Source organism: Phyllostomus hastatus, unplaced genomic scaffold (genome assembly GCF_019186645.2).
Source record: "Phyllostomus hastatus isolate PE091 unplaced genomic scaffold, TTU_PhHast_1.1 phas_contig_40, whole genome shotgun sequence".
Lineage (NCBI taxonomy): Eukaryota > Metazoa > Chordata > Mammalia > Chiroptera > Phyllostomidae > Phyllostomus > Phyllostomus hastatus.
Window position 1 is genome coordinate 94,217,265 of NW_025333872.1, and position 20,237 is coordinate 94,237,501.

The 20,237-nt window shown below is 57.6% G+C and overlaps 1 protein-coding gene across 8 annotated transcripts in view; it reads left to right on the forward strand.

The window, feature by feature from the left end:
- Positions 1-20,237, forward strand: part of SYNJ2 (synaptojanin 2) — a 79,691-nt gene that overhangs the window by 57,281 nt on the left and 2,173 nt on the right. For 5 of the 8 annotated variants that reach the window (XM_045844105.1, XM_045844106.1, XM_045844112.1 and 2 more), the window contains 13 exons: positions 159-299; positions 1,689-1,881; positions 4,000-4,158; positions 6,218-6,374; positions 7,389-7,506; positions 9,364-9,582; positions 9,703-9,781; positions 10,289-10,457; positions 10,982-11,152; positions 13,376-13,507; positions 15,731-15,843; positions 16,961-17,069; positions 19,115-19,266. In XM_045844105.1, the coding sequence (XP_045700061.1) occupies positions 159-299; positions 1,689-1,881; positions 4,000-4,158; positions 6,218-6,374; positions 7,389-7,506; positions 9,364-9,582; positions 9,703-9,781; positions 10,289-10,457; positions 10,982-11,152; positions 13,376-13,507; positions 15,731-15,843; positions 16,961-17,069; positions 19,115-19,266 (1,912 nt within the window). Of the gene's footprint in view, positions 1-158; positions 300-1,688; positions 1,882-3,999; positions 4,159-6,217; positions 6,375-7,388; positions 7,507-9,363; positions 9,583-9,702; positions 9,782-10,288; positions 10,458-10,981; positions 11,153-13,375; positions 13,508-15,730; positions 15,844-16,960; positions 17,070-19,114; positions 19,267-19,732; positions 19,877-20,237 lie in introns of those variants that run through there. The other 3 variants (XM_045844109.1, XM_045844111.1, XM_045844108.1) reach the window with 3 other exon arrangements.

A 20,237-nucleotide genomic window follows, 5' to 3' on the forward strand; every position in this document is an offset into this window, starting at 1 on the left:
GCCAGCCGAGGGGCCCAGTGGAGGCCTGGCCCCACAAGGCACGCTGCCTGCCCTCCCTCGTGTCGGGGACGAGCTCGGGGCTGGAGGCTTTGTAGGTGGGCGAACCCACTGCCGCCCGGCCCGACAGTCACCGGCGCCGCTCTGCTTTCCTTTCCCAGCACCACCAACCGGAAGATGTGGGGCGAGCAGCTGCAGAAGGCCATCTCGCGCTCCCATCGGTACATTCTCTTGACCTCGGCGCAGCTGGTGGGCGTCTGCCTTTACATCTTCGTGCGCCCCTACCACGTCCCGTTCATCAGGTGAGAACCTGGAGTGCCCGCGCGTCCGGGGGAACAGGGAGTGTTGGTGGGTTTTGTTCTGACTTCCTCCTCGCCCTGCGACAGGAATCTCGGCCCGCCATTCATTCTTCCAGGTCAATGGGAGAAAACCCCCGAGGAGAAGCTGGGCTGAATAGAATATTGTCTGGCAATGAGCAGACCCACAATGGGGACCTTCTAGCTTAGGAAGCTGAACTCTTTTTTTTCAGGATTTTATGTATTCAGTTTTAGAGAGAGGGGAAGGAAGGGAGAAAGAAGGAGAGAAACATCACGATGTATCAGTTGCCTCTCGCACACCCCCAACTGGGGTCCTGGCCTGCAACCCAGGCATGTGCCCTGACTGGGAATCGAACTGACCTTTCAATTCACAGGCTGGCCCTCAGTCCACTGAGCCACACCAGCCAGGGCGGAAGCTGAACCCTTTTAGGAATGTTACTGTACATGGCCATCATCACCTGAGCTCAGCTCTGCACTAGGAAAGGGAGACCTCATTGAAATTTAAGACGGGAAACCTCTGACCAAGAGCTGAGTAACTCACCAGGAAATGGCAGTTCTTTTACCTCTTTTAAAAAGAAATCTAGCCCTGGCTGGCGTGGCTAAGTGGGTTGAGCACCGGCCTGCAAACCAAAGGGTTGCCCATTCAATTCCCAGTCAGAGCACATGTCTGAGTTGTGGGCCAGGTCCCCAGTAGGGGTTGCCCAAGAGGCAACCACACATGGATGTTTCTCATCCTCTCTCCCTCCCTTCCCCTCTCTCTAAAAATAAATAAATAAATAAATAAATCTAAAATTAAAAATAAAAGACAACATACTTTTATAAATAAATAAATAGGAAATTGTAAATAAGACGTGGGCAGAAAGCCTCTGTAGCAGGCATGGCCTCTGCCCCAGCCTGTGCATGTGTCTGTCTGATCGCCTGCACACTCACTCACATGCAGTATAAGCTGGCGTTCGAAGGCGATCAGGAGCCTGCATTGAACCACCTACCCCGCCCAGCTAAATAACTGGATGCTTCCTGTCCTTAAACACGGGATGACCTGAGCGCACCTCCTGGGCTTTGCAGGGAAGGCAGGTGGGGGGAGGTTGGTGGTGGGGTCTGTGCTGTCTCTGCTGGCAGCGAGAACCCAGAACGGCAAGCAAGGATGGAGGTGGGTCGGCCTCGGGGCCTCTTTGTGGAGTGCTTTTGTGAGTGCAGAGCCCTCCGGCGGTGCGGCTGCCAACCCGGGGCGGGAGGGGTGGGGGGGGCAGCTGCGGACAGCAGCACACGGAAGAGGTCGGGAGGGACCGCGGCGTCAGGGGCAGCCCGGCTCTTCTCCGCGCAGGCGCGTTTCCCTGGAGCCGCTGAGAAGCACGCGCTCGTTGTGTGTTGCAGGGACGTGGCGATCGACACGGTGAAGACGGGCATGGGAGGCAAGGCTGGGAACAAGGGGGCCGTGGGCATCCGCTTCCAGTTCCACAGCACCAGCCTCTGCTTCGTGTGCAGCCACCTGACGGCCGGGCAGTCCCAGGTGAAGGAGAGGAACGAGGACTACAGGGAGATCACGCAGAAGCTGAGTTTCCCCATGGTGAGCGCGGGCGGTGCTGGGGGCGGCGCTGGGGGTGGTCCTCGGGGCTCCGTCCAGCCCCGCCCCCGGGTGGGTGTCTCAGCTGCGCCTCTGGGCGGGCACTGCGGGGAGCAGGGGGCGCACCAGCACAGGGCCCCAGCTCTTGGGGACTGCGTGCTGGGGAGGGAGGCAAGCCCGGGGCGTCCGCCTGGAGGCTCGGTCCCCATCTTCAGACGTCTCTCCAGTGCCCCCGCGTACGCTGCATTTTCCACTGCGTTTTCTGACTTTCTGTCTAATTCAAGTGTGTGGAGTGGGGAAGGGAATCTGTCCTTGCTTTGTCCAGGCTGGTGAGGAACGTTTGAACCCTCGCAGCACGAGACTCGGTTTTCTTGAGAGTCACAGTCCTGGCACATGTCCTGCTGTGGCTCCGAGAAGATGGCCCGTTTTAGAAAATAGTGAATGTTTTTTTGGCTCAGAGGCCCTGCATTGCCCATCTGGTCACCCAGTCGCCAGTAACATGCATCGTGCTGCCCTCTAGTGGTGATTTGGAGGTTTTCATCCTGAAGCCACCAGGTTTTCCTGTTCAAGTTCAGATTTGAAGTTCTCCGTTCTGTGCAAGCTTGTGGCCCGCACACCTCCAGCCTGGTGCCGACCACCTGCCTCGCAGTGTGAGGAGGGACCCCAGCCGTTCTCCCCACGGTGTATGCACCACCGCTGACGAGGTCCCAGGGCCCTTCCACGGGAGGCCAGACCCCCCAAAACTGACATCCCGTCTCCTCTAGGCTGCACGAGCACTCTAGGCAAAACTCCTTCATTTTTGTTAATAATTCCTATAATCCTTGTTGTAGTTTTTGTTTCCTGGTTAAAAGAAGACACAAATGAGTTGGGAAATTGGCAGTCTGTCATTTTCCAAACTATGTAGGACACGATGCATATTTTTTATGTGTGCTTTATGTAATTTTTAAAAAGCCCAGCCTTCTCCCTAGGAAGTGCTGTTTTGAAGTACATTCAGAATAATCATGTCCTATTTGAAGGACACATTCAGAGTAAAAGATGTGCTGTAGCTCCTGCATCGACAGCAGAAGGAGTGAACATATCTGTAAGGAAATACTCTACACCTGCACTGTCCGGTAGAGTGGCCACCCGTCACACATAGCTACTTAAATGTAAATCAGTTAAAATGAAACAAAGCAAAACGCCCTCGGTTGCCCTGGCCACATTTCGGGGGGCTCGGGGGCTGCGGTGGCTGGCAGCCCCTGTCTCGAGCGGTGAGGAGGGGGAACTCGCCCAGCACTGCAGAAGGGCCCATGGGGCGGCGTTGCCCTGACAACTGTCTTCTCTGGCTGTGATCACTGCAGCCTCTGCCCCGACGGCTGTCATGGGACAGGGAGGCGGAGCGGAATGCTGCACCACATAGTAGGACAGACACCCATTCTGGAGCCAAGTTCAGATTTTGTCTTTGTCACATACTTCTACGGGGACAGCCTTCAGCAAGCTTTTCTGAACTTTTTCTTTTTTACTGTAAAGAAGCCAGTAGCGTGTGCTGCCCAGGGCTGCCGTGAGGAGGTGCACCCCCAGCACAGAGCCCAGCCCTGGCAGACGGTTGATGGGTAGCGGCTGCTGGTGTGGGATTCTTGGTGGGGGGTGGAGGGGGCGACCTGGGCCTCCCGGTCAGAGTGACTGGGCGAGACGGAGAGGGAGGGTCACCGGATGGAAATGAGTGGAATCCATGAAGTTTTATGAAGTTGCACGTCCTGAGCGAGTTTACTTAGCTCCTGAAAGCTCATCCTCGCACCAGGAAGTGTTTGGGCAATCCTTCTTGGGGTGTAGACATAAACGCAGAGAACAGTCTGATGACCGAGCACAGTCGTGGGGCCCAGGTCCGAGCTGGGGCTTCCCCCAAACCACGCAACGACACCACTGCGCAAAATCACAAAGTCAGCCAGCCGTGTGGAAGTTCCTCAGTGGGTCTGTGGGCTGAGTGAAATGTAAGATGTTCTAGTAGGAGACGTTTTTTAAGGAACATTCTGAGGAAGTGCATCTTTGTATCCCCTGCGTGGGGAGGTCTTCCCCCCCCCCACCCCCGCCACCCTCCCTGCGAGACGGGCCGGAATGACCGTGACCTCCTTTACGACGCAGGGGAGAAACATCTTTTCTCACGACTACGTGTTCTGGTGTGGCGATTTCAACTACCGCATTGATCTCACGTACGAAGAAGTCTTCTATTTTGTGAAACGCCAAGACTGGAAGAAACTTCTGGAATTTGATCAGCTGCAGCTGCAGAAGTCCAGTGGAAAAGTAAGTGGTGCTCCTAAAGCAACTGTAGCAGCCGCTCCAGTGGGGAACGACCCCCTCAGCGTGCGTGCTCCTGTCCAGCAAACGGGTTCCGGGAGTGGACTGCACAAGGGCCGTGACGTTGTAGGACACGCGTGTGGCCCCCGAAGCTGGAGAAATGCGAGGGTCTCTTCACACACACACACCTCCTGCCGCTCTCCAAGCGGGCTGTGTTTGGGCTGGGTGTCCTCTCGTGGCGGGGGGTGGAGGGTGCCGTTGCTCTACAAAAGCACACCGCAGGCACCCCAGCCAGCTGCAGGAGCCACCGCCAGGGCCTGTGCTCCGTGGGTGGGGTGTCCCTTACCCTGTCAAACCAGGAAGTAGCTGTGCTCACGTGAGTCACCGCAGCTTGGAGTGACCCCGCCTCTGAGCGCCCCTCGGTGGGAGGATGGAGAAGCTTGGGTGCAAAAGCCCACCCGCTCACACTCCCGGGCCAGCCTCTTGGGGACTGCCGTACTCCAGACGCACTGAGCCACGCTTTAGGGACGCTTTAGGCCCTGCTCAGAATACGTGGATGTCTCCATTTCTCATGGGCTCGCCCATGAACCACCAGAGAAATATCTAATAACATACAGTTTACACACCAGTTCGTATGGTTGACTCTCGAGACTCTCCTACAAATTGGTTATTATTGATATGCCCATTTTATTTTTATTTTTAAAAAGATTTCATTTATAGCCCTGGCTGGCGTAGCTCAGTGGATTGAGCTCGGGCTGCGAACCAAAGCATCGCAGGTTCGATTCCCAGCCAGGGTACATACCTGGGTTGCAGGCCACGGCCCCCAGCAACTGCACATTGATGTTTCTCTCTCTCTTTTTCCCTCCTTTCCCTCTCTAAAAATAAATAAATAAAATCTTTAAAAAAAAGATTTCATTTATTTTAGAGGGAAAGGGAGGGAGAAAGAGAGGGAAAGAAACATCAGTGTGTTGTTGCCTCTCACACACCCCCTACTGGAGACCTGATGGGGCCTGCTACCCAGGCATGTGCCCTGACCAGGAATCAAAGAGGTGACCCTTTGGTTTGCAGGCTGGCGCTCAATCCACTGAGCCACACCAGCTGGGGCTGGTATACCCATTTTGTAGACAAGAAAACTGAGGCTAGGGTCCCATAACTCATCCAAAGTCACATGGGTCAGTAACAGAGCCACGATGCTATTCCAGACTCCAACAGGGCACATTCCCCCCTCCGGGACCCATGTGCGGTTTTCAGTGTCTCCTAAGGCTGCGGCATAATTGGAAGGAATCAAGTGTAGGGCCTGTGCTCACTTCTGCAAGGTCGCACCAGCCAGCCTCCAGCTCCTGCTGGTGGCACCTGTCGATGCCTGTCGGCCCCCTGCGACCCCCACCCCCAGGCTGGGCTGGGGTGCGGTGCCTGCCAGTACCTCTGGGGATGCTGCTGGCTGGTCACACGCGTGAGCGGAGGGAGGCCAGGTGCAGGCGTGCCTCCGGGTGTTCTGCACCCACCCCCTCGACCCTGCCGGTGACGTGGGCGCTGAGGGGGTCCGGGCAGGGGGCAGGGGGGATGTACCACACCATAGCTTCCTCCTGCCGACATCCTCCACACACTGAGGGCACGCCCTGCTCCCGGGTCTCCCCAGCACCAAGGCTGCATCTAGAGCCACACGGAGACAGAAGAGAGTTCGCCTGCAGTTCTGGGCTTCTGTGTCCTCCGTGCGTTCGGTTAACAAACACCGGTTAAGGCCTCGCTGGGTGGGTCTGGGCGGGCGCGGCCAGGCCAGGAGTGTGCACCCTTGCCTCTTGCCTTCCCGCCCCGTGGGGCTGACGAGCAGACGCTGTGCCAGGGGGGGCGGGGGAGACCCAGTGGTGGGAGTCAGGCCTTCGATCCTGCGTTGCTGGTTAAAAGGCACGTACATGTCCGGGATTAGACGTGTTCATAAATGCAACGCAGGTTCCGCGACTGTTAGGAGCGAGCGCCCTGCAGCGGGCCCTCCTTGTTTTCGTGCACGACGTACAGAATCTCGGGGGACTGCGGTGGTCCTGCAACTTCCTTCCCCCTCCCCCAGATCTTCAAAGACTTCCACGAAGGCACCATTAACTTCGGACCCACCTACAAGTATGATGTCGGCTCCGCGGCCTACGACACCAGCGACAAGTGCCGCACCCCCGCCTGGACAGACAGGGTCCTGTGGTGGAGGAAGAGGCACCCCTTGGACGGGATGGGTGCGTGGGACAGGCGCGTCTGATGGGTCTGGGGGGCCGCGGCGCTCAGTCCCGGGGAGGGAGCATTCCACTGGCTCCGCCCAGTGCTCTGTGTCGCATAAACAGCCAAAGCCTCACGGCGTCACCCCAGTTGTTAGGCCCTAAGCTGAGGAAGTTGCGCTTTGGGGGAGCTTCCCCCCTGTGTCCTCCTTCTAGAGACTGAGCAGCAGGTGGACCTGGGCCGGACGGTCCCCCTCCCTGCACCACAGCTATGCCCCCTGCCACCCCGTCCGCCTTGGGCTGCGGGCGGGGAGCAGGAGAGAAGCCACGCTGTCCCCCTCCCCTGCCCCCCTCACCCCCAAATGCATGTCGTCCAGACTGCCCCATGTGACCACACTGTCCCTTCTGAAGCCCCCATTCAGATGGAACACGGGAAAGTCAGGGCTTGTTACCCATCAGCTTCAGTGTGCCTTGAACGCTGAGTGATGGATGCCCAGGCAGGACGTGCGGTCCATCTAAGACCAGACCACCTATTATAAACGTGTGCATAAATTCCCGAACTTCTCTGGCCAGATGCGTGCCGAGATGTCGAGGCCGGGAACACACCTCTGCAGGGTGAGAAGGTGCAGTGTGTTCCGTGTGGACCTCTGTGTGGCCCCCGGGCACTGAGAGGCCTTCGTATTCTCAGCCTCAGCCTCTCCCGCTGTGCGGAGGGCTGCAGACCTGCTCCGCCCCCGAGCCCTGGACGGGATGCCCGTGGTGTGACTTCTGTGCCCCGCCCCCCACTGTGCCCCTTGGGGCGGGGGGAGATGCAGGCAGGGCTGGTCTACTGTTCTGGACGGCTCCGTGGAAGTAGATCTTTTACCCCAAGTCCAAGGCCGCCTTGGCGCAGTTTCAAGCCCCAGGGGTGAGAGCAGACGAGTCGGACACAGGTGGGATCCGTCTCTGCCGTACGAGCTCCGCAGTCGGCGTTCCTGTGTGCTGATACAACGCTGTGTTTGTCTGTGCCTCTCTCCATGCGCATCCTGTGCGTAGCCGGAGAAGTCAACCTCCTGGACAACGACCTGGATGCGGACTCCAAGGTCAGACACACCTGGTCTCCCGGCACCCTCAGGTATTACGGCCGAGCAGAGCTGCAGGCGTCCGATCACAGGTATGGCCCTCGCCGCCACGGCACATGCTCCTCTGTCTGCTGCTCCCCGTCGGGGGGCAGCGTGCTGTCGCCGTCTGAGTCCGTGTGTGTGTGTGAGAGTGTGTGTGTGTGAGAGAGGGAGAGAGTGTGTGTGTGAGAGAGAGTAAGAAACAGCGAAGCACGAACAGCCACACACCCAGCACCAGGAACTGACGAGTGTGCATTCCGCCGTCACTCCATCTCACAAATGACATCACTTATGACAGTGCCAAAGACACAGCCCGAAGTGTCTTGTCATTTAAAGTCTCACGAGTGACGCCGTTGTGTGCCTCGCGTTTTTGCCGCATAACGTTTTTGCGACACAGTCCCGTCGACATCACACACCCGGCTCGTCCGTTGGTGGCCGCGGTTTGGCCCCACGGCGGATGCCGCGCCCCGGAACCAACCTGCTCCTCCGTGACGAGTGTTTTTCCTCGCGTCTCACGGACGCGGCAGGGCTCCAGGGATTCAAACGCTCCGGGCCGTGGGGTTGGCCCGTGCGTCCTGCGTTAACTACGGAGGGGCCCCAGCAGCAGAGCGCTGCCAGCCCTGGGTGCACGGGGACCGGCCTCGGGGGGGACACGCGTCTCGTAGACCACCCTTCAAGGCCCCGGGGACGGCGTTTCAGGGTGTCAGCAGGTTTGATCGCCCCGTGGCTGCCACCGAAAGAGCGCATGCACGTCAGCGTTCACAGGGAAGAAATTAAGAGGGAGAGCTGGTGGCCAGCCCGTAGGTCTCCGTCTTGAGACACCTGTAATTCTTCAGAAGCCTGTGGTGGAAAACACACGCCTAGCAGTGAACCTCGGGAAGTCTCCACACGAGGGACTTTGTGGTGTGCTAGCTCAGGGCGCGCACTCGGAAGCACTCATTTGAACGCTGTTTGCCGAGGGGCCGTATGTCCTGGGCCCTGCCCCTGGCGCTGAGGGGTCAGACGAGGGGTCGGTGCTGTTTTATGCCCGGTGGCCGGGGACTGCCGCTCGGACACGCCGACCTTGGCCCCGGGCCCTGAAGGACAGACAGTGGGAGCCATGTGGGTGTCGGAGGTGGGGGACGCTCCGGGGGGGCGGGGAGCATCGCGCATCATGAGCCCACAGCGAGCCCTCTGCGTCTGCATCGTAACCCACTGTGCCCCCGACCCGGAGAAGTTAGGTGGTTCCCCACAGCGTCGGAGGGACCGGCCTCGCGCTCAGATCTTGCTCTGAACCCCTGGTCGTTCCTTAGAGCAGAGTCCCGGGAGTTCAGATTAGAAGAGACAAGCCTCTCTGAGATTCTCGACGCACGTCGCCAAACGGCCCCCGGAAGAACTTGACCACCCCCTCCCCCCGCCAGCACAGGGAGCACGGTGCCCACCCCTCTGTGTCCGTAGCCGTGCTGGTGATCGCCGAGTGCAAAATCTTTGCTGGTGGCTGGCTGTGTTTCCTCTCCCCTCACCCTTCCATGAAAATGTCAGGATAAGCCCTGGTGGGTGTAGCTCAGTGGATTGAGCACGGGCTGCAAACCAAAGTGTCGCAGGTTCGATTCCCAGTCAGGGCACATGCCTGAGTTGCAGGCCATGGCCCCCAGCAACCGCACAGTGATGTCTCTATCTCCCTTCCTTCCCTAAGAAATAAATAAATAAAATCTTTTTAAAAAGTCAGCAAGTTAAAGTTTAAAAAAAAATGTCAGGAGAGCACTGAGGTCGGGGAGGACAGGACCGGGGGCAGGGGGTGGGGGCGGCAGTGCCTCTGGGGCCCACAGCAGGGGCCGTGGGTGGCCCCCGTCCACGGGGGAGCTGTGGGGCTGCGCCGCGGCCCCGTCCCAGGCTAACAGTTGCCCGTCTTCCCTCCGTGTCTCACGCAGACCCGTGCTGGCCATCGTGGAGGTGGAAGTTCAAGAAGTGGACGTGGGTGCTCGGGAGCGGGTGTTCCAGGAAGTGTCCTCTTTCCAGGGCCCGCTGGACGCCACCGTCGTCGTCGACCTCCAGTCGCCGACGCCGGAGGAGCAGACCGAGTTCCCCGAGGACGTGCGCGCCGAGCTCATGCAGACCCTGGGGAGCTATGGGACCATCGTTCTCGTCAGGTGACCGTGGCCGCCGTCCCCCCGGTGGGCGGGTGTGGGTCGCAGGGCCGCTGACCTCACGGACTCGGGGCCGCCGCCCCGACCCCTCGGGGCTGACCGGACCTGTTTCCTTCGTCCCAGGATCAACCAAGGGCAGATGCTGGTGACTTTCGCAGACAGCCACTCGGCGCTCAGCGTTCTCAATGTGGACGGCATGAAGGTGAGCCACGCCGGCCACCCGTGGAGTGGGGGCCTCTTCGTGGTCTTCCCAGGGTCACGTGGGCACCCCCGGAGGGCAGAGCTGGGACACTTCAGCTGGCGTCTAACTCTGGTGTCCTCGTGGAGGTGTCTACTGCCCGGCCCTGGGTACTTGCAGAATTTGGGAGAAAGAGCAAGTTTTAGAGTCCAGCTCCCGCCGAGTTCCTGGGTCCGCCCTCAGCCACACCTCCGTGTGGGCGCGCGGTGGTCTGTCTGTCTAGAGTGTGCGTTCTCGAGCCGGCAGCTCAGCTGGCTTCCACTCTGATGATATCCTGAGTGTAAATTCACACGGGACGAGGAGCTGGAGGTGGTCGTTCGACTCTTATTGAGACCGAATGCCAGCCCGCCGGAGGCCTGGACACTCCGCTTTTCTCAAGACGCCTGAGTCTGAGCACGCAGCAGCCCTGGGGGTCCCGGGGTGGGGGTGGCCCGGCCCCGTGCTCAGGGGGCTGCGCACTGTCCCTCGCAGGTGAAAGGCCGGGCAGTGAAGATCCGGCCGAAGACCAAGGACTGGCTCAAAGGTCTGCAGGAGGAGATCTCCCGGAAGCGGGACAGCATGGCCTCCGTGTCGCCCACGGCCAACTCCTGCCTGCTGGAGGAGAACTTCGACTTCACGAGCTTGGACTACGAGTCAGAAGGTGAGCCGGCCAGGAGGCCTTCTCGAGTGGGATGGTGAGGCGGGCAGGCAGGGGTTCTTCTCCAAACTGGCGCTCCAAGTGCTCGTCTTCTCCCGGAGCCACGAGGCGGACGGTGCTTGTGTGCAGGGTGATGCTCGTGTGCACGTGGCACTCGTGTGCAGGGCAGTGCTCGTGTGCAGGGTGATGCTCGTGTGCAGGGCGGTGCTCGTGTGCAGGGCGGCACTGGTGTGCAGGGCGGTGCTCGTGTGCAGGGTGATGGGTGCCCTGGTAAACAGGCCTGCAGACGTCAGAACTCACCTTGAAAACAGCGCCTTCGGGGATGTCAGGGCCTGGGGCTCGGTCCCCGTCCCAGGCACGAACAGAGTTGGGGCCCCGTCCCTGCTCACGTGGGGACACCGTGGCCCGCAAGCCACAGTGCCGGGGTGTCCCTGCAGGAGCCGCAGGCCTTGCTGTCGAAACAGAGCCCCCTGTGGAAGGCCGTGCCCTGCCACCCTCACTGTGTCTGTGACTCACTTTTCCCCAAGGGGATATTCTCGAAGACGAAGAAGACTATTTGGATGAAATAAGCCAGACCGTGGTCTCAGACAGTGACCTGGCGGGGGACGACCTTTCCGACGCTTCCGGCTCCACGGCAGCGGCACCGCCCGGCAAGTCCCCTGCGCTCACCAAGAAGAAGCAGCACCCAACCTACAAAGGTAGCGTGGACCTTTGTTTTCCCAGCACCGAGTTCCCTCTCTGTCTCAGCATCTGGCATCATCAGGCCACGGCCGAGCGCGCCTGCCCCCTGAGAGGCCACAGCACACAGTCACGGCCGGTGATAGGCACTGGGCTGGGGAAGGCAGCAGCGACCAGCACGCTGATCTTCTCTAGTGATCTGTGTTGTCCTTACAATTCTTGGTGCCCCTAAAATATCCCAGACTCATAATTCCTGTTTCTCCCGTGTATTCAAATAGCCACAGCGCTGAACGGGTTTTCCATTTGATGTCTTTTTTTTCCTCTCCAAAACTTTTCTCATTCAGCCTCATAAGAGACATTCGGTATCTGCGTCCTGAGTCACGGGTCTGGTGTTACCTACTTATAACGTTATGTTCTTACACAGTAATAACTTTATACATTACGTAACTTTATGTGTGTAATTAATGATGCTACTGCACATTGGCATCATCATATCACTGGACTGGAGGTCGTATGGATGGAACTGCGTGGCTCTACATGATGTGGTTTGGCGACTCTTTCGAATAGTTTAAAACCCGCGCGTGCTCCTGGGCTGGAGAGAGGCGGTTCCCGTTTCAGCGCCAGGCCCACCCGCAGCCACAAACGCCGTGCGGCTGCCGGGCCTGTGTCTCCTGTCGGAGGCGCGCTGTGCCCAGCAGGTGCAGGAGCTTAGCCAGGTGCTGGGACCCTTTGCGCTGGGGCAAAAACAGAGAGCAGGGGTGAAAGGGAGTCAAGGTGCTTCCCGGTTGTGCTGTGGGGAGAGGTGCAGAGGCCCCCAAGTCCCTCCAACTCATAGATAGTGGCTCCAAAGCTGGTTCGAAGCCCAGCTGCCCAGCCCGCCGGGACTTACAGGTTTTTGAGCCCCACCCTGGAGATGTGGGTTGGGGGTGGGGTGCCTGGGAATCCCAGGTGATGGAGATGCACAGCCAGGTGCGCTGGGCACCAACAGCCTTCATCCGTGCATCCGGTCGCTCCGTCAGTGCTCGTCCAGAGGGCTCCTGCCCTGGAGCGGGGGTGGCTGAAGGGACGTGCCCCTCAGACAAGAGGTGGCCAGCGTCCCGGCCACTGCTCAAGGGGAGGCGGATGTGAGGAGGGCAGCGCCTCCGCATGAGGACTGCAGCAGCAGGCTGTGTGGAGGCTGCCCGGCCAGCGGGCGGGCACGCAGGGTCTTCACCCTCCAGGTGCTCAGACATCCCCGCTGGGAGGAGACGCCCCCACTTCTCCCAGCTCAGCCTTTGGCCGCTCGCACGGGGCGCAGTTGTGGGCTGGAGGGGTGGCGTGTCCGAGTGAAAACAGAATGAACCGGGCCGTGTTGCGTGGGAGGGAAAACCCAAGAGCATCTTGGCTTACGGCACCATAGTAATCCATGGCACGCCAGGGTTTTTTAAGCATATTTTCTACTTTTCTGAGTATATAGATACAAGATTTGAATGTCACACATTTTCGTTCTGAACTTAGATGTGACGAATGCACGCGTAGTAAAACACAGCAGTCACTTCCTCGGGCTGCTCTCGGCTGCAGCCGGCTTTGGCACGACAGGTCAGGACAGCGAAGGCCTGTGAAGTGGCAGGCCCCGGGCCACCGTGTGTGGGACGCACTGGGTGCTTGGGGACACTCCCTGCCGGGGCCTTGTCGCTGACGGCAGGCTGCTCAGGGCAGAGGAGTGACGTCATTCTCAACTTGCCGGACGGTCGCCCTGTTTTTAGAGTGAGGGCCGCACAGCGGGGGGCTGTGGTTTCCAGCTGTCTCCTCCCGTCCGGGTGGATGTCCTGTCGGTTACTCCAGAAGGAAACACACCTGTCTGCCCTTCAGCGGGGGTGTCCACCCTGAGGCCCACGGGCCGCATGCGGCCCAACACACAAAACCATAAATTTACTTAAAACATGATGAGATTTTTTTGTGATTACATGTCACAGTGTACTTAATGTGTGGCCCAAGACAACTGTTCTTCTTCTGGGGTGGCCCAGAGACGCCAAAGGGCTGGACACCCCCGCGAGTTTTCTGTGTCTCTCGTGTCTGGACACCGGCTCTTGCCGAGGGTTCTTGGCATGTTCCCGGCAGGCACTGGGTGTCCTTCCCCGCCCACGCCAGCCGTCAGGGGGACACTCCAGCTGTCCCGCGGGGGCTCCTCCCGCCACAGGTGGCCCTGTGCACACCTGCACCTGACCCCCACTCACCTCACCCGCCTTCCGCCGTGCCCTCAGGTGACGCCGACCTGGCGGAGTTAAAGCAGGAGCTGGAAGCTGTTGGGGACCGCCACCGTTCTCCAAGTAGGTCTCTGTCGGTTCCCGGTCGGCCTCCGCCGCCGCGCCCGCCGCAGAGACCCCCCCCTCCAAGTAAGACTCCGCTGCTTGGGGCTTGCGCACCGGCTGGGCTTCGTAACCGCCTGTTTCCTGCTACTGAACCAACGGCTGTGAGCCAGCTCCCGCCTTCCCTCCCACCGCCCTGCGCCCTCCGCGGGCTCCTTTCGGGGCCAAATGCAGGACACATCCGATACCAGGGATGCGGCTGCGTGTCTCGTGGCCCATGAGACGTGGTCTCTCTGTGAGGCTGCCCCTGGCCCTCCTGTCGCTGTGCTTTCCTTAGGCTGCTTTCTGCTCCACACCTCAGAGCACGGAAAACCGGGGTCCGCACTGAGCCACGGGGGGGGGGGTTGTTAGCGCCTTTGCCACCCCCGCCCCACAGCGTCTTTCGGAGCCCTCTCCCCTGACTCTCCACCACGGAGCAAACCCAGGTGCCCCGACGACGATGCGCAGGGTGAACGCACGCCCGCCTCTCCCCGGGCGTCTTCCTGCCCACGAGTCCAGGCCTGGGCGTCCCCGGCGTTCTTCCCGGGACCTGCAGCCGAGCTCCTCCCGGCCCTGGGGCCCCTCGCAGACCGCTGCTCTTCCTGGCTCCCCAAAACACGATGGTCAGCCCATCGAGCTTCTGTTAGTGACCGGACAGTAAGGTTGTGACGTGCTTCTGATCAGGTTCTAGTTACGGCTGTTGTTGGCTTCTCCAACCCCACCCCCCACCCCCCGGAATGTGACGATTAGACGCAGGTGTTGGTGCTACGGTCTTATCTCCGCACCGGCTAGGCTCTGTCCATGTCTCAGTGGCGACCGACGGCCAGCCAGACGCACACGGCGTTTTTACGCACGTTTTTCACTTTCCTGAGTTGACACGCAGAAAATGAAATCCGTATAAAAATTTTAAATGTTAATGATTTTTGTGGAAACTTTACAAATATAAATATGAATAATTAAAATTTTTTAAAAGATTTTATTTATTTGTTTTTAGAGAGGGAAGGGAGGGAGAAAGAGAGAGAGAGAGAAACATCAATGTGCGGTTGCTGGGGGCCATGGCCTGCAACCCAGGCATGTGCCCTGACTGGGAATCGAACCTGTGACACTTTGGTTCGCAGCCTGAGCTCAATCCACTGAGCTACACCAGCCAGGGCTGAATAATTAAATTTTTAATTTCGCCTGACTACCTAGAGATCATAGCTGTTAAACAAGATTTCCAGCCTTTTGACAATGACATAGATACACATTTAGAGGCAATTTTTTATTTTCACGATGTTTACAAAATCAGTGTCCTTTTCCTTCGGTCACGTGTTTTCACCCAGTGTCTGTGTCGTTTAATGTTGTAGACCGTGATTGGTTCCTAGTAGCTGTGAGTATAATTGAACAGACGATTCCCCTGCTTCGGGGTTTTTTAGACCTTGTCCTCAGAACAGTTGAAAAATTTGGCCTTAGTAACAGTAGTACATTTTAAACAACTCAAAACGGATTGACCTTTGTATCTGGTGTGAACCCCCAGGGTAGTAGGCTAACATTCACATGGAAATAATGCATTTCCAAGGGGACTAAATGGCAAGGGGGGGAAAAGTACAATAAAGATTCAATTTTTTTTAATAATAGTTTTTTTCTAGATTTCATTTTTATTTATTTTTTTTTTTTTAGAGAGAGGGAAGAGGGGGAGAAAGAGAGAGAGAAACATCAATGTGCAGTTGCTGGGGGCCGTGGCCTGCAACCCAGGCATGTGCCCTGGCTGGGAATTGAACCTGCGATGCCTTGGTTCACAGCCCGCGCTCAATCCACTGAGCTATGCCAGCCAGGGCAAGATTCAATTTTTTTTTAAAGATTTTATTTATTCACTTTTAGAGAGAGAAGGGAGGGAGAAAGAGAGAGAGAGAAACATCAATGTGTGGTTGCTGGGGGCCGTGGCCTGCAACCCAGGCATGTGCCCTGTCTGGGAATCGAACCTGCAATGCTTTGGTTCACAGCCCATGCTCAATCCACTGAGCTACACCAGCCAAGGCAAGATTCAATTTTTTAAAAAAGAAAGAAAATGCTTTTCCGCAGCCTCTCCCCTGACAGGAAGCAGCTGTTAGAGAATCGCCAGCACTCTGAGGCCCCGGTGGAGGCCCCAGGCCCGCGCATGCCCAGACCCTGCCGGCCTCTCTGGCCTCCCAGCCCGCCCAGCCCGCCTTGCTGTCCGCTGGCTGGGAACCTGCTGCCGGGAAGCGTCAGCGACATCCCTGAGACGGAGCCTGTCCTTGTTGGTTTTTACAGCGGGCTTCATGGTGAAAAAGTCGGCCTCGGACGTGTCCATCTCCTCCGGCACCCACGGGCAGTACTCGATTCTGCCGACAGCGAAGCTCCTGCCGGGAGCGCCTCAGCAGGCGGTGAGTTCCGTGCTGGGCTCCAAGCGAAGCCCGGACGTCTCAGCCCCACGGGCTTGGCCCCGGGGCCCCGCCCCCGCCGCGGCCCCCCCGCCGCAGCCCCTGCAACCACTTGGGATCGGCCCTTTCCCCATGAATGTACTGATGGCTGTCTCTTTAACCTTCCCCCTGCCACCAGTGCGCCCCTGAACCCCTGAACTTTTACGGGCTTTGAAATGGTCGTGCAGGGCACTGGGGAGCAATCACGTTGGTGAAAAATCCAAGTGTCCCTGCGAGGCAGGCTTGTCGGTCTCCAGGCTCACCTGCTTCTCCCTCTTCCGATGCCTGACTTTGACCTTGGCGTGTAGAGCAGTGCTTGGTAGAAGGGAAAACAGGAAAAGTTTAGATCCTTTGTCTGGACAAAATTATGATCATCCTGCAGTCAGGGTAACTGAGAGAAAAGACTTTAAAAAAAGGTCCCGTGGGCCTGAATAACGCCGTACCCAGCAGTAATCATTAAATTGGTCGGGTTTTAGCGGCGGAGAGTTCTGGAGGGTGGCACTGAGCTGCAAGGCTATAGTGAAGGTCAAAGGGGTCGCGCGGTGAGGGCAGAGAAGCCGGGTGCGGGGTGGGAGCTCGCGCAGCCCAGGAGGGCGCAAGAGCCGGGTCAGGTGCTCGCTCGGCCGCAGCAGGAGCAGGCGGCTGACGGCTCATCTGGGGTTTACAGGAAAGAAGGCAGGTCATCAAAGGGGACCCAGAGGTTTGGGTGAAGAGGCGGAAAAGGCACTTTCCAGTAAACCTATCTGGAAGGTGTTTCTATAACCCAGCTGGGCCGAGTTTGATGCGCTTTGTGGCTCTTGCCTGGTTCTTGAAACAAAGTGAGCGGATGGCTGGTCCATATTTTGCAAAAGCCTGAAACCCACCCACCTTGGGAGATGAGGGCCCCTGCCCTGAACACTGTTGCCCCTGCTCCTCTTGGAGTGTGAGTGCCCGGGGGAGGACAGGCTCAGACAGGACTGGGTTTTCATCACCGTTCGATGGAACCCCTGGGTACACATCAGGGGTGGGTGAACCGGCCGGCCGGGCGCGGCTGTCTTCCTGCCTGTGTTAACGCGCTCCTCTCCCTCGTTCTGTCCTCAAGCCCAAAGCGAGGACTGGGATAAGCAAACCCTACAACGTCAAGCAGATCAAAACTACCAACGCTCAGGAGGCGGAAGCAGCAATCCGGTGTCTCCTGGAAGCCAGAGGAGGTAGGTGTCCCCGGGCTGTCCTCCCAGGGAGAAACACCTACTCCCCTTTCCTTGCCATCTTCCTCCTGAAAGCGCTGGGGAGAGAAAGTAACTTTTTTTTCCCCTAAAGGCAGAATTCAATGAAAGCGCCCGTTAGCGACATTTTGTAGAAGTCCATTACTCAGATTTATTGTCCATTTAAAGTTATGCGTTTAAAATTCAGTACGTATGTAAAAGGCGTCCCAGGATTATTAAGCAGCGCTTAAGGCAGAGATTGAAATAAGCAAAGTGAATTTTGGAAGAGGTTAATGCCCCGGGCACTGACTCATTCTGCAGTTGGAAGAGGTGGTTGGGAACACATCCACGTCGGAGACACGAAATCCACTTTGGAGACCGCCAGCACTTGCAGGCGCTCGGCTGGCGGGCACGCTGCCTGCCCGTGTCCCTGCTGTGACTTCGCTCAAACCCCATGGACCCTGTTTTACCCTGGAATCTCCGTCGTGCATGCAGAGCCGCCGTCACTAACGTGCGGTTCTGGAAAGGAGAGGTCGTGCCCTCTGGAAAGCCACGTGCGATCCCCGTCCCTGGGTCTGTGGTTAATCGGGGCGTCTCCCCGATTTGGGGTCTCCACGTAACGTGGGAGGTTGGGCATTGGTGGCGAGGGTGCAGAACACCAGCAGGACAACGTCATCACAAGTGGTTTCTTATTTAAATTTATTTTATTTTACTTTTTTAAAGCTTGTATGTATTTATTTTTAGAAAGAAGGTAAGGGAGGGAGACCGGGAGAGAAACATCGATGTGTGGTTGCCTCTCACGTGCCCCTTACTGGGGAGCTGGACTGTAACCCAGACATGTGCCCTGACTGGGAGTCTAACCAGTGACCTTTCGGTTCACAGTCCAGCGCTCAATCCACTGAGCCACACCAGCCAGGGCCTATTTAAGTTTATTTTAAAATAAATGCTTATTTTTTATTTTAAAAATATAACTACAGTTTGTATATAACCACTCAAGTGTCCATCAACTGTGAAATGGCTAAAATAGAGTGTGACTATCCAGTGGGAAATTATTCAGCCATAAAAAAGAATGGAATACTAATACCTGCTGTGCTGTGGGTGAATCTTGAAAACAGTGTGTTGTGTGTACACACACACACGTGCACACGTCCCATGTGTATGAAGTACACAGAATAGGCAGATCTGCAGAGACAGAGAGTTACGGCGTTTGCAGGGCTGGAGGGAGGGGGGCATGGGGAGGGCGGGCCGTGGGCCTCCCGGTATGGTCTCCTGTGGGCGCCCCAGATGTTCTGGGGTCGGACGTGGTGACGGCCGCAGGACTTTGTGAGCACACTAAAAACCACTCGCTGTAACCTTGAAAAGGGTATATCTTATGGTATGTGAGTCATATTGCTATTTTTTTTTAAAGAAAATTCTATGGATGTAGAGGTTAGGAGAGGTTTGAGGTTTGAAATCAACCTGGCGCCTGAACTTAACCTTCCCTTGGTCGTGGGCCCTGCAGAGATTTTGAGGAGTTATAGATCATCTCCCGTGAGAAATGCACATACACATAAGTTTTTGTGTGTGATGCCAAGGTGTCACTGATCCCCCACCAAGACCACCCACAGACTCAGCTCACCATCCCTCTTGGGAGGGGGGCAAGAGAAGCCGGGGGCAGAACCTAGCTGGTTGTCCTGACAACCCTCCAACATCATCTTTTTAAGAAATAAGGAAACACCTGGCTGACGTAGCTCAGTGGACTGAGCACAGACTACAAACCAAAGTACTGCAGGTTCGATTCCCAGTCAGGGCACATGCCTGGGTTGCAGGCCACGGCCCCCAGCAACCACACATTGATGTTTCTCTCTCTCTCTCTCTCTCTCTCTCTCTCTCTCTCTCTCTCTCTCCCCCCCCCCTTCCCTCTCTGAAAATAAATGGATAAAATCTTTAAAAAAAACTTTAAGAAACAAGGAAACACACAGCATTAGTAAAGCACCTTCAGGCCATGGCCTGCACAGAGATCACACCACACAGCCAACTGCACACTTCCGCCACGTGCTTGTGTGTTCCAGGCGCGCCAGGAGAAGCCCTAGACGCCACGGCCCTGAGGGACCAGGGGTCTTCCAAACCAGAGCCCACTGCAGGGGCGGCCCCGCCCCTGCCCCGTCGGCCAGCGCCCAGAGTCCCTGCCATCAAGAAGCCAACCTTGAGGAGGACCGGGAAGGTAAGAACTGGTCAGGTCAGCCTCTTACTCCTGAGTCTGGTTGGGTAAGAGTCCCGTCTCCGTGGAGTCTGTCTCTCCGTAAACAGTCACGGGCCCCTGCTACGGCCCCATCCTTGAGGGGCGTGCTTGGCAGTTGCTCCTCCTCCGTGTCCCTGGCTGCAGCTGAGCAGAAAAATCAGGAATGTGTCACCGTGGCAGGAACAGCTCGGAGGTGTCACCCTTTCTGTGCATCCGGGTTGAGCCCCCACATGGAACTGTGGCCGCCTGATTCTAAGCACTCCAGTCCTGTGTGTGTGTGTGTGTGTGTGTGTGTGTGTGTGTTCCGTCCTGTGCGTGCGGTCTCACCCGGGCACACCCGGACAGGTGGTGTCTGCAGCGGAAGAACACTGACCGGCCCCTAGAGGAGCGGTGCCGGCCTCGGAGGCGGGGGGGTCCACAGCTTTTCTCGCCACGACTTTTCTTGCAGATTGTGTTCTGCTCTCGCTCTCAAGCTGCTCAGCCTTGCTTGCTGCTGCAGAGACATGAGTTTGTCAGGACCGTAGCGGCCCAGAGACTGGCACCTCTAGAGGCATCTGGATCTCCCGTTTGACCTCAGTGTCCTGGTGCCGGACGCTCGGTAACCCTGGCTGGTCGCGACAGATGAGTGCTGCTTTCCCACCGGTGGGCGCGGGCGCCGCGGCCCCGGCGCCGCGGCATTCACACCGAGCTCGCTCTCTCCTCTGTCCACCTCGGCTCCTTGCATCTGCCGTTTTTCCTCCCTTTCCTCCGTCCTTGTTTTGCCTTCTCTCTTAAAAGCCAGGGGCGAAACCGATTCGTTTTCCCAGCCGGCTACACAAGAGCGGCAGGCAGAGACTGCTGGAGAAGGGACTGTGTTCGCTGTTGTTTCCTAAAGAACCAAAGGAAACACTGAGAGGCCGAAGCTGTTCCGTAGTAGCTGCTTTGGTACCAAAGCTTCCTCCGCACTGTGCCGT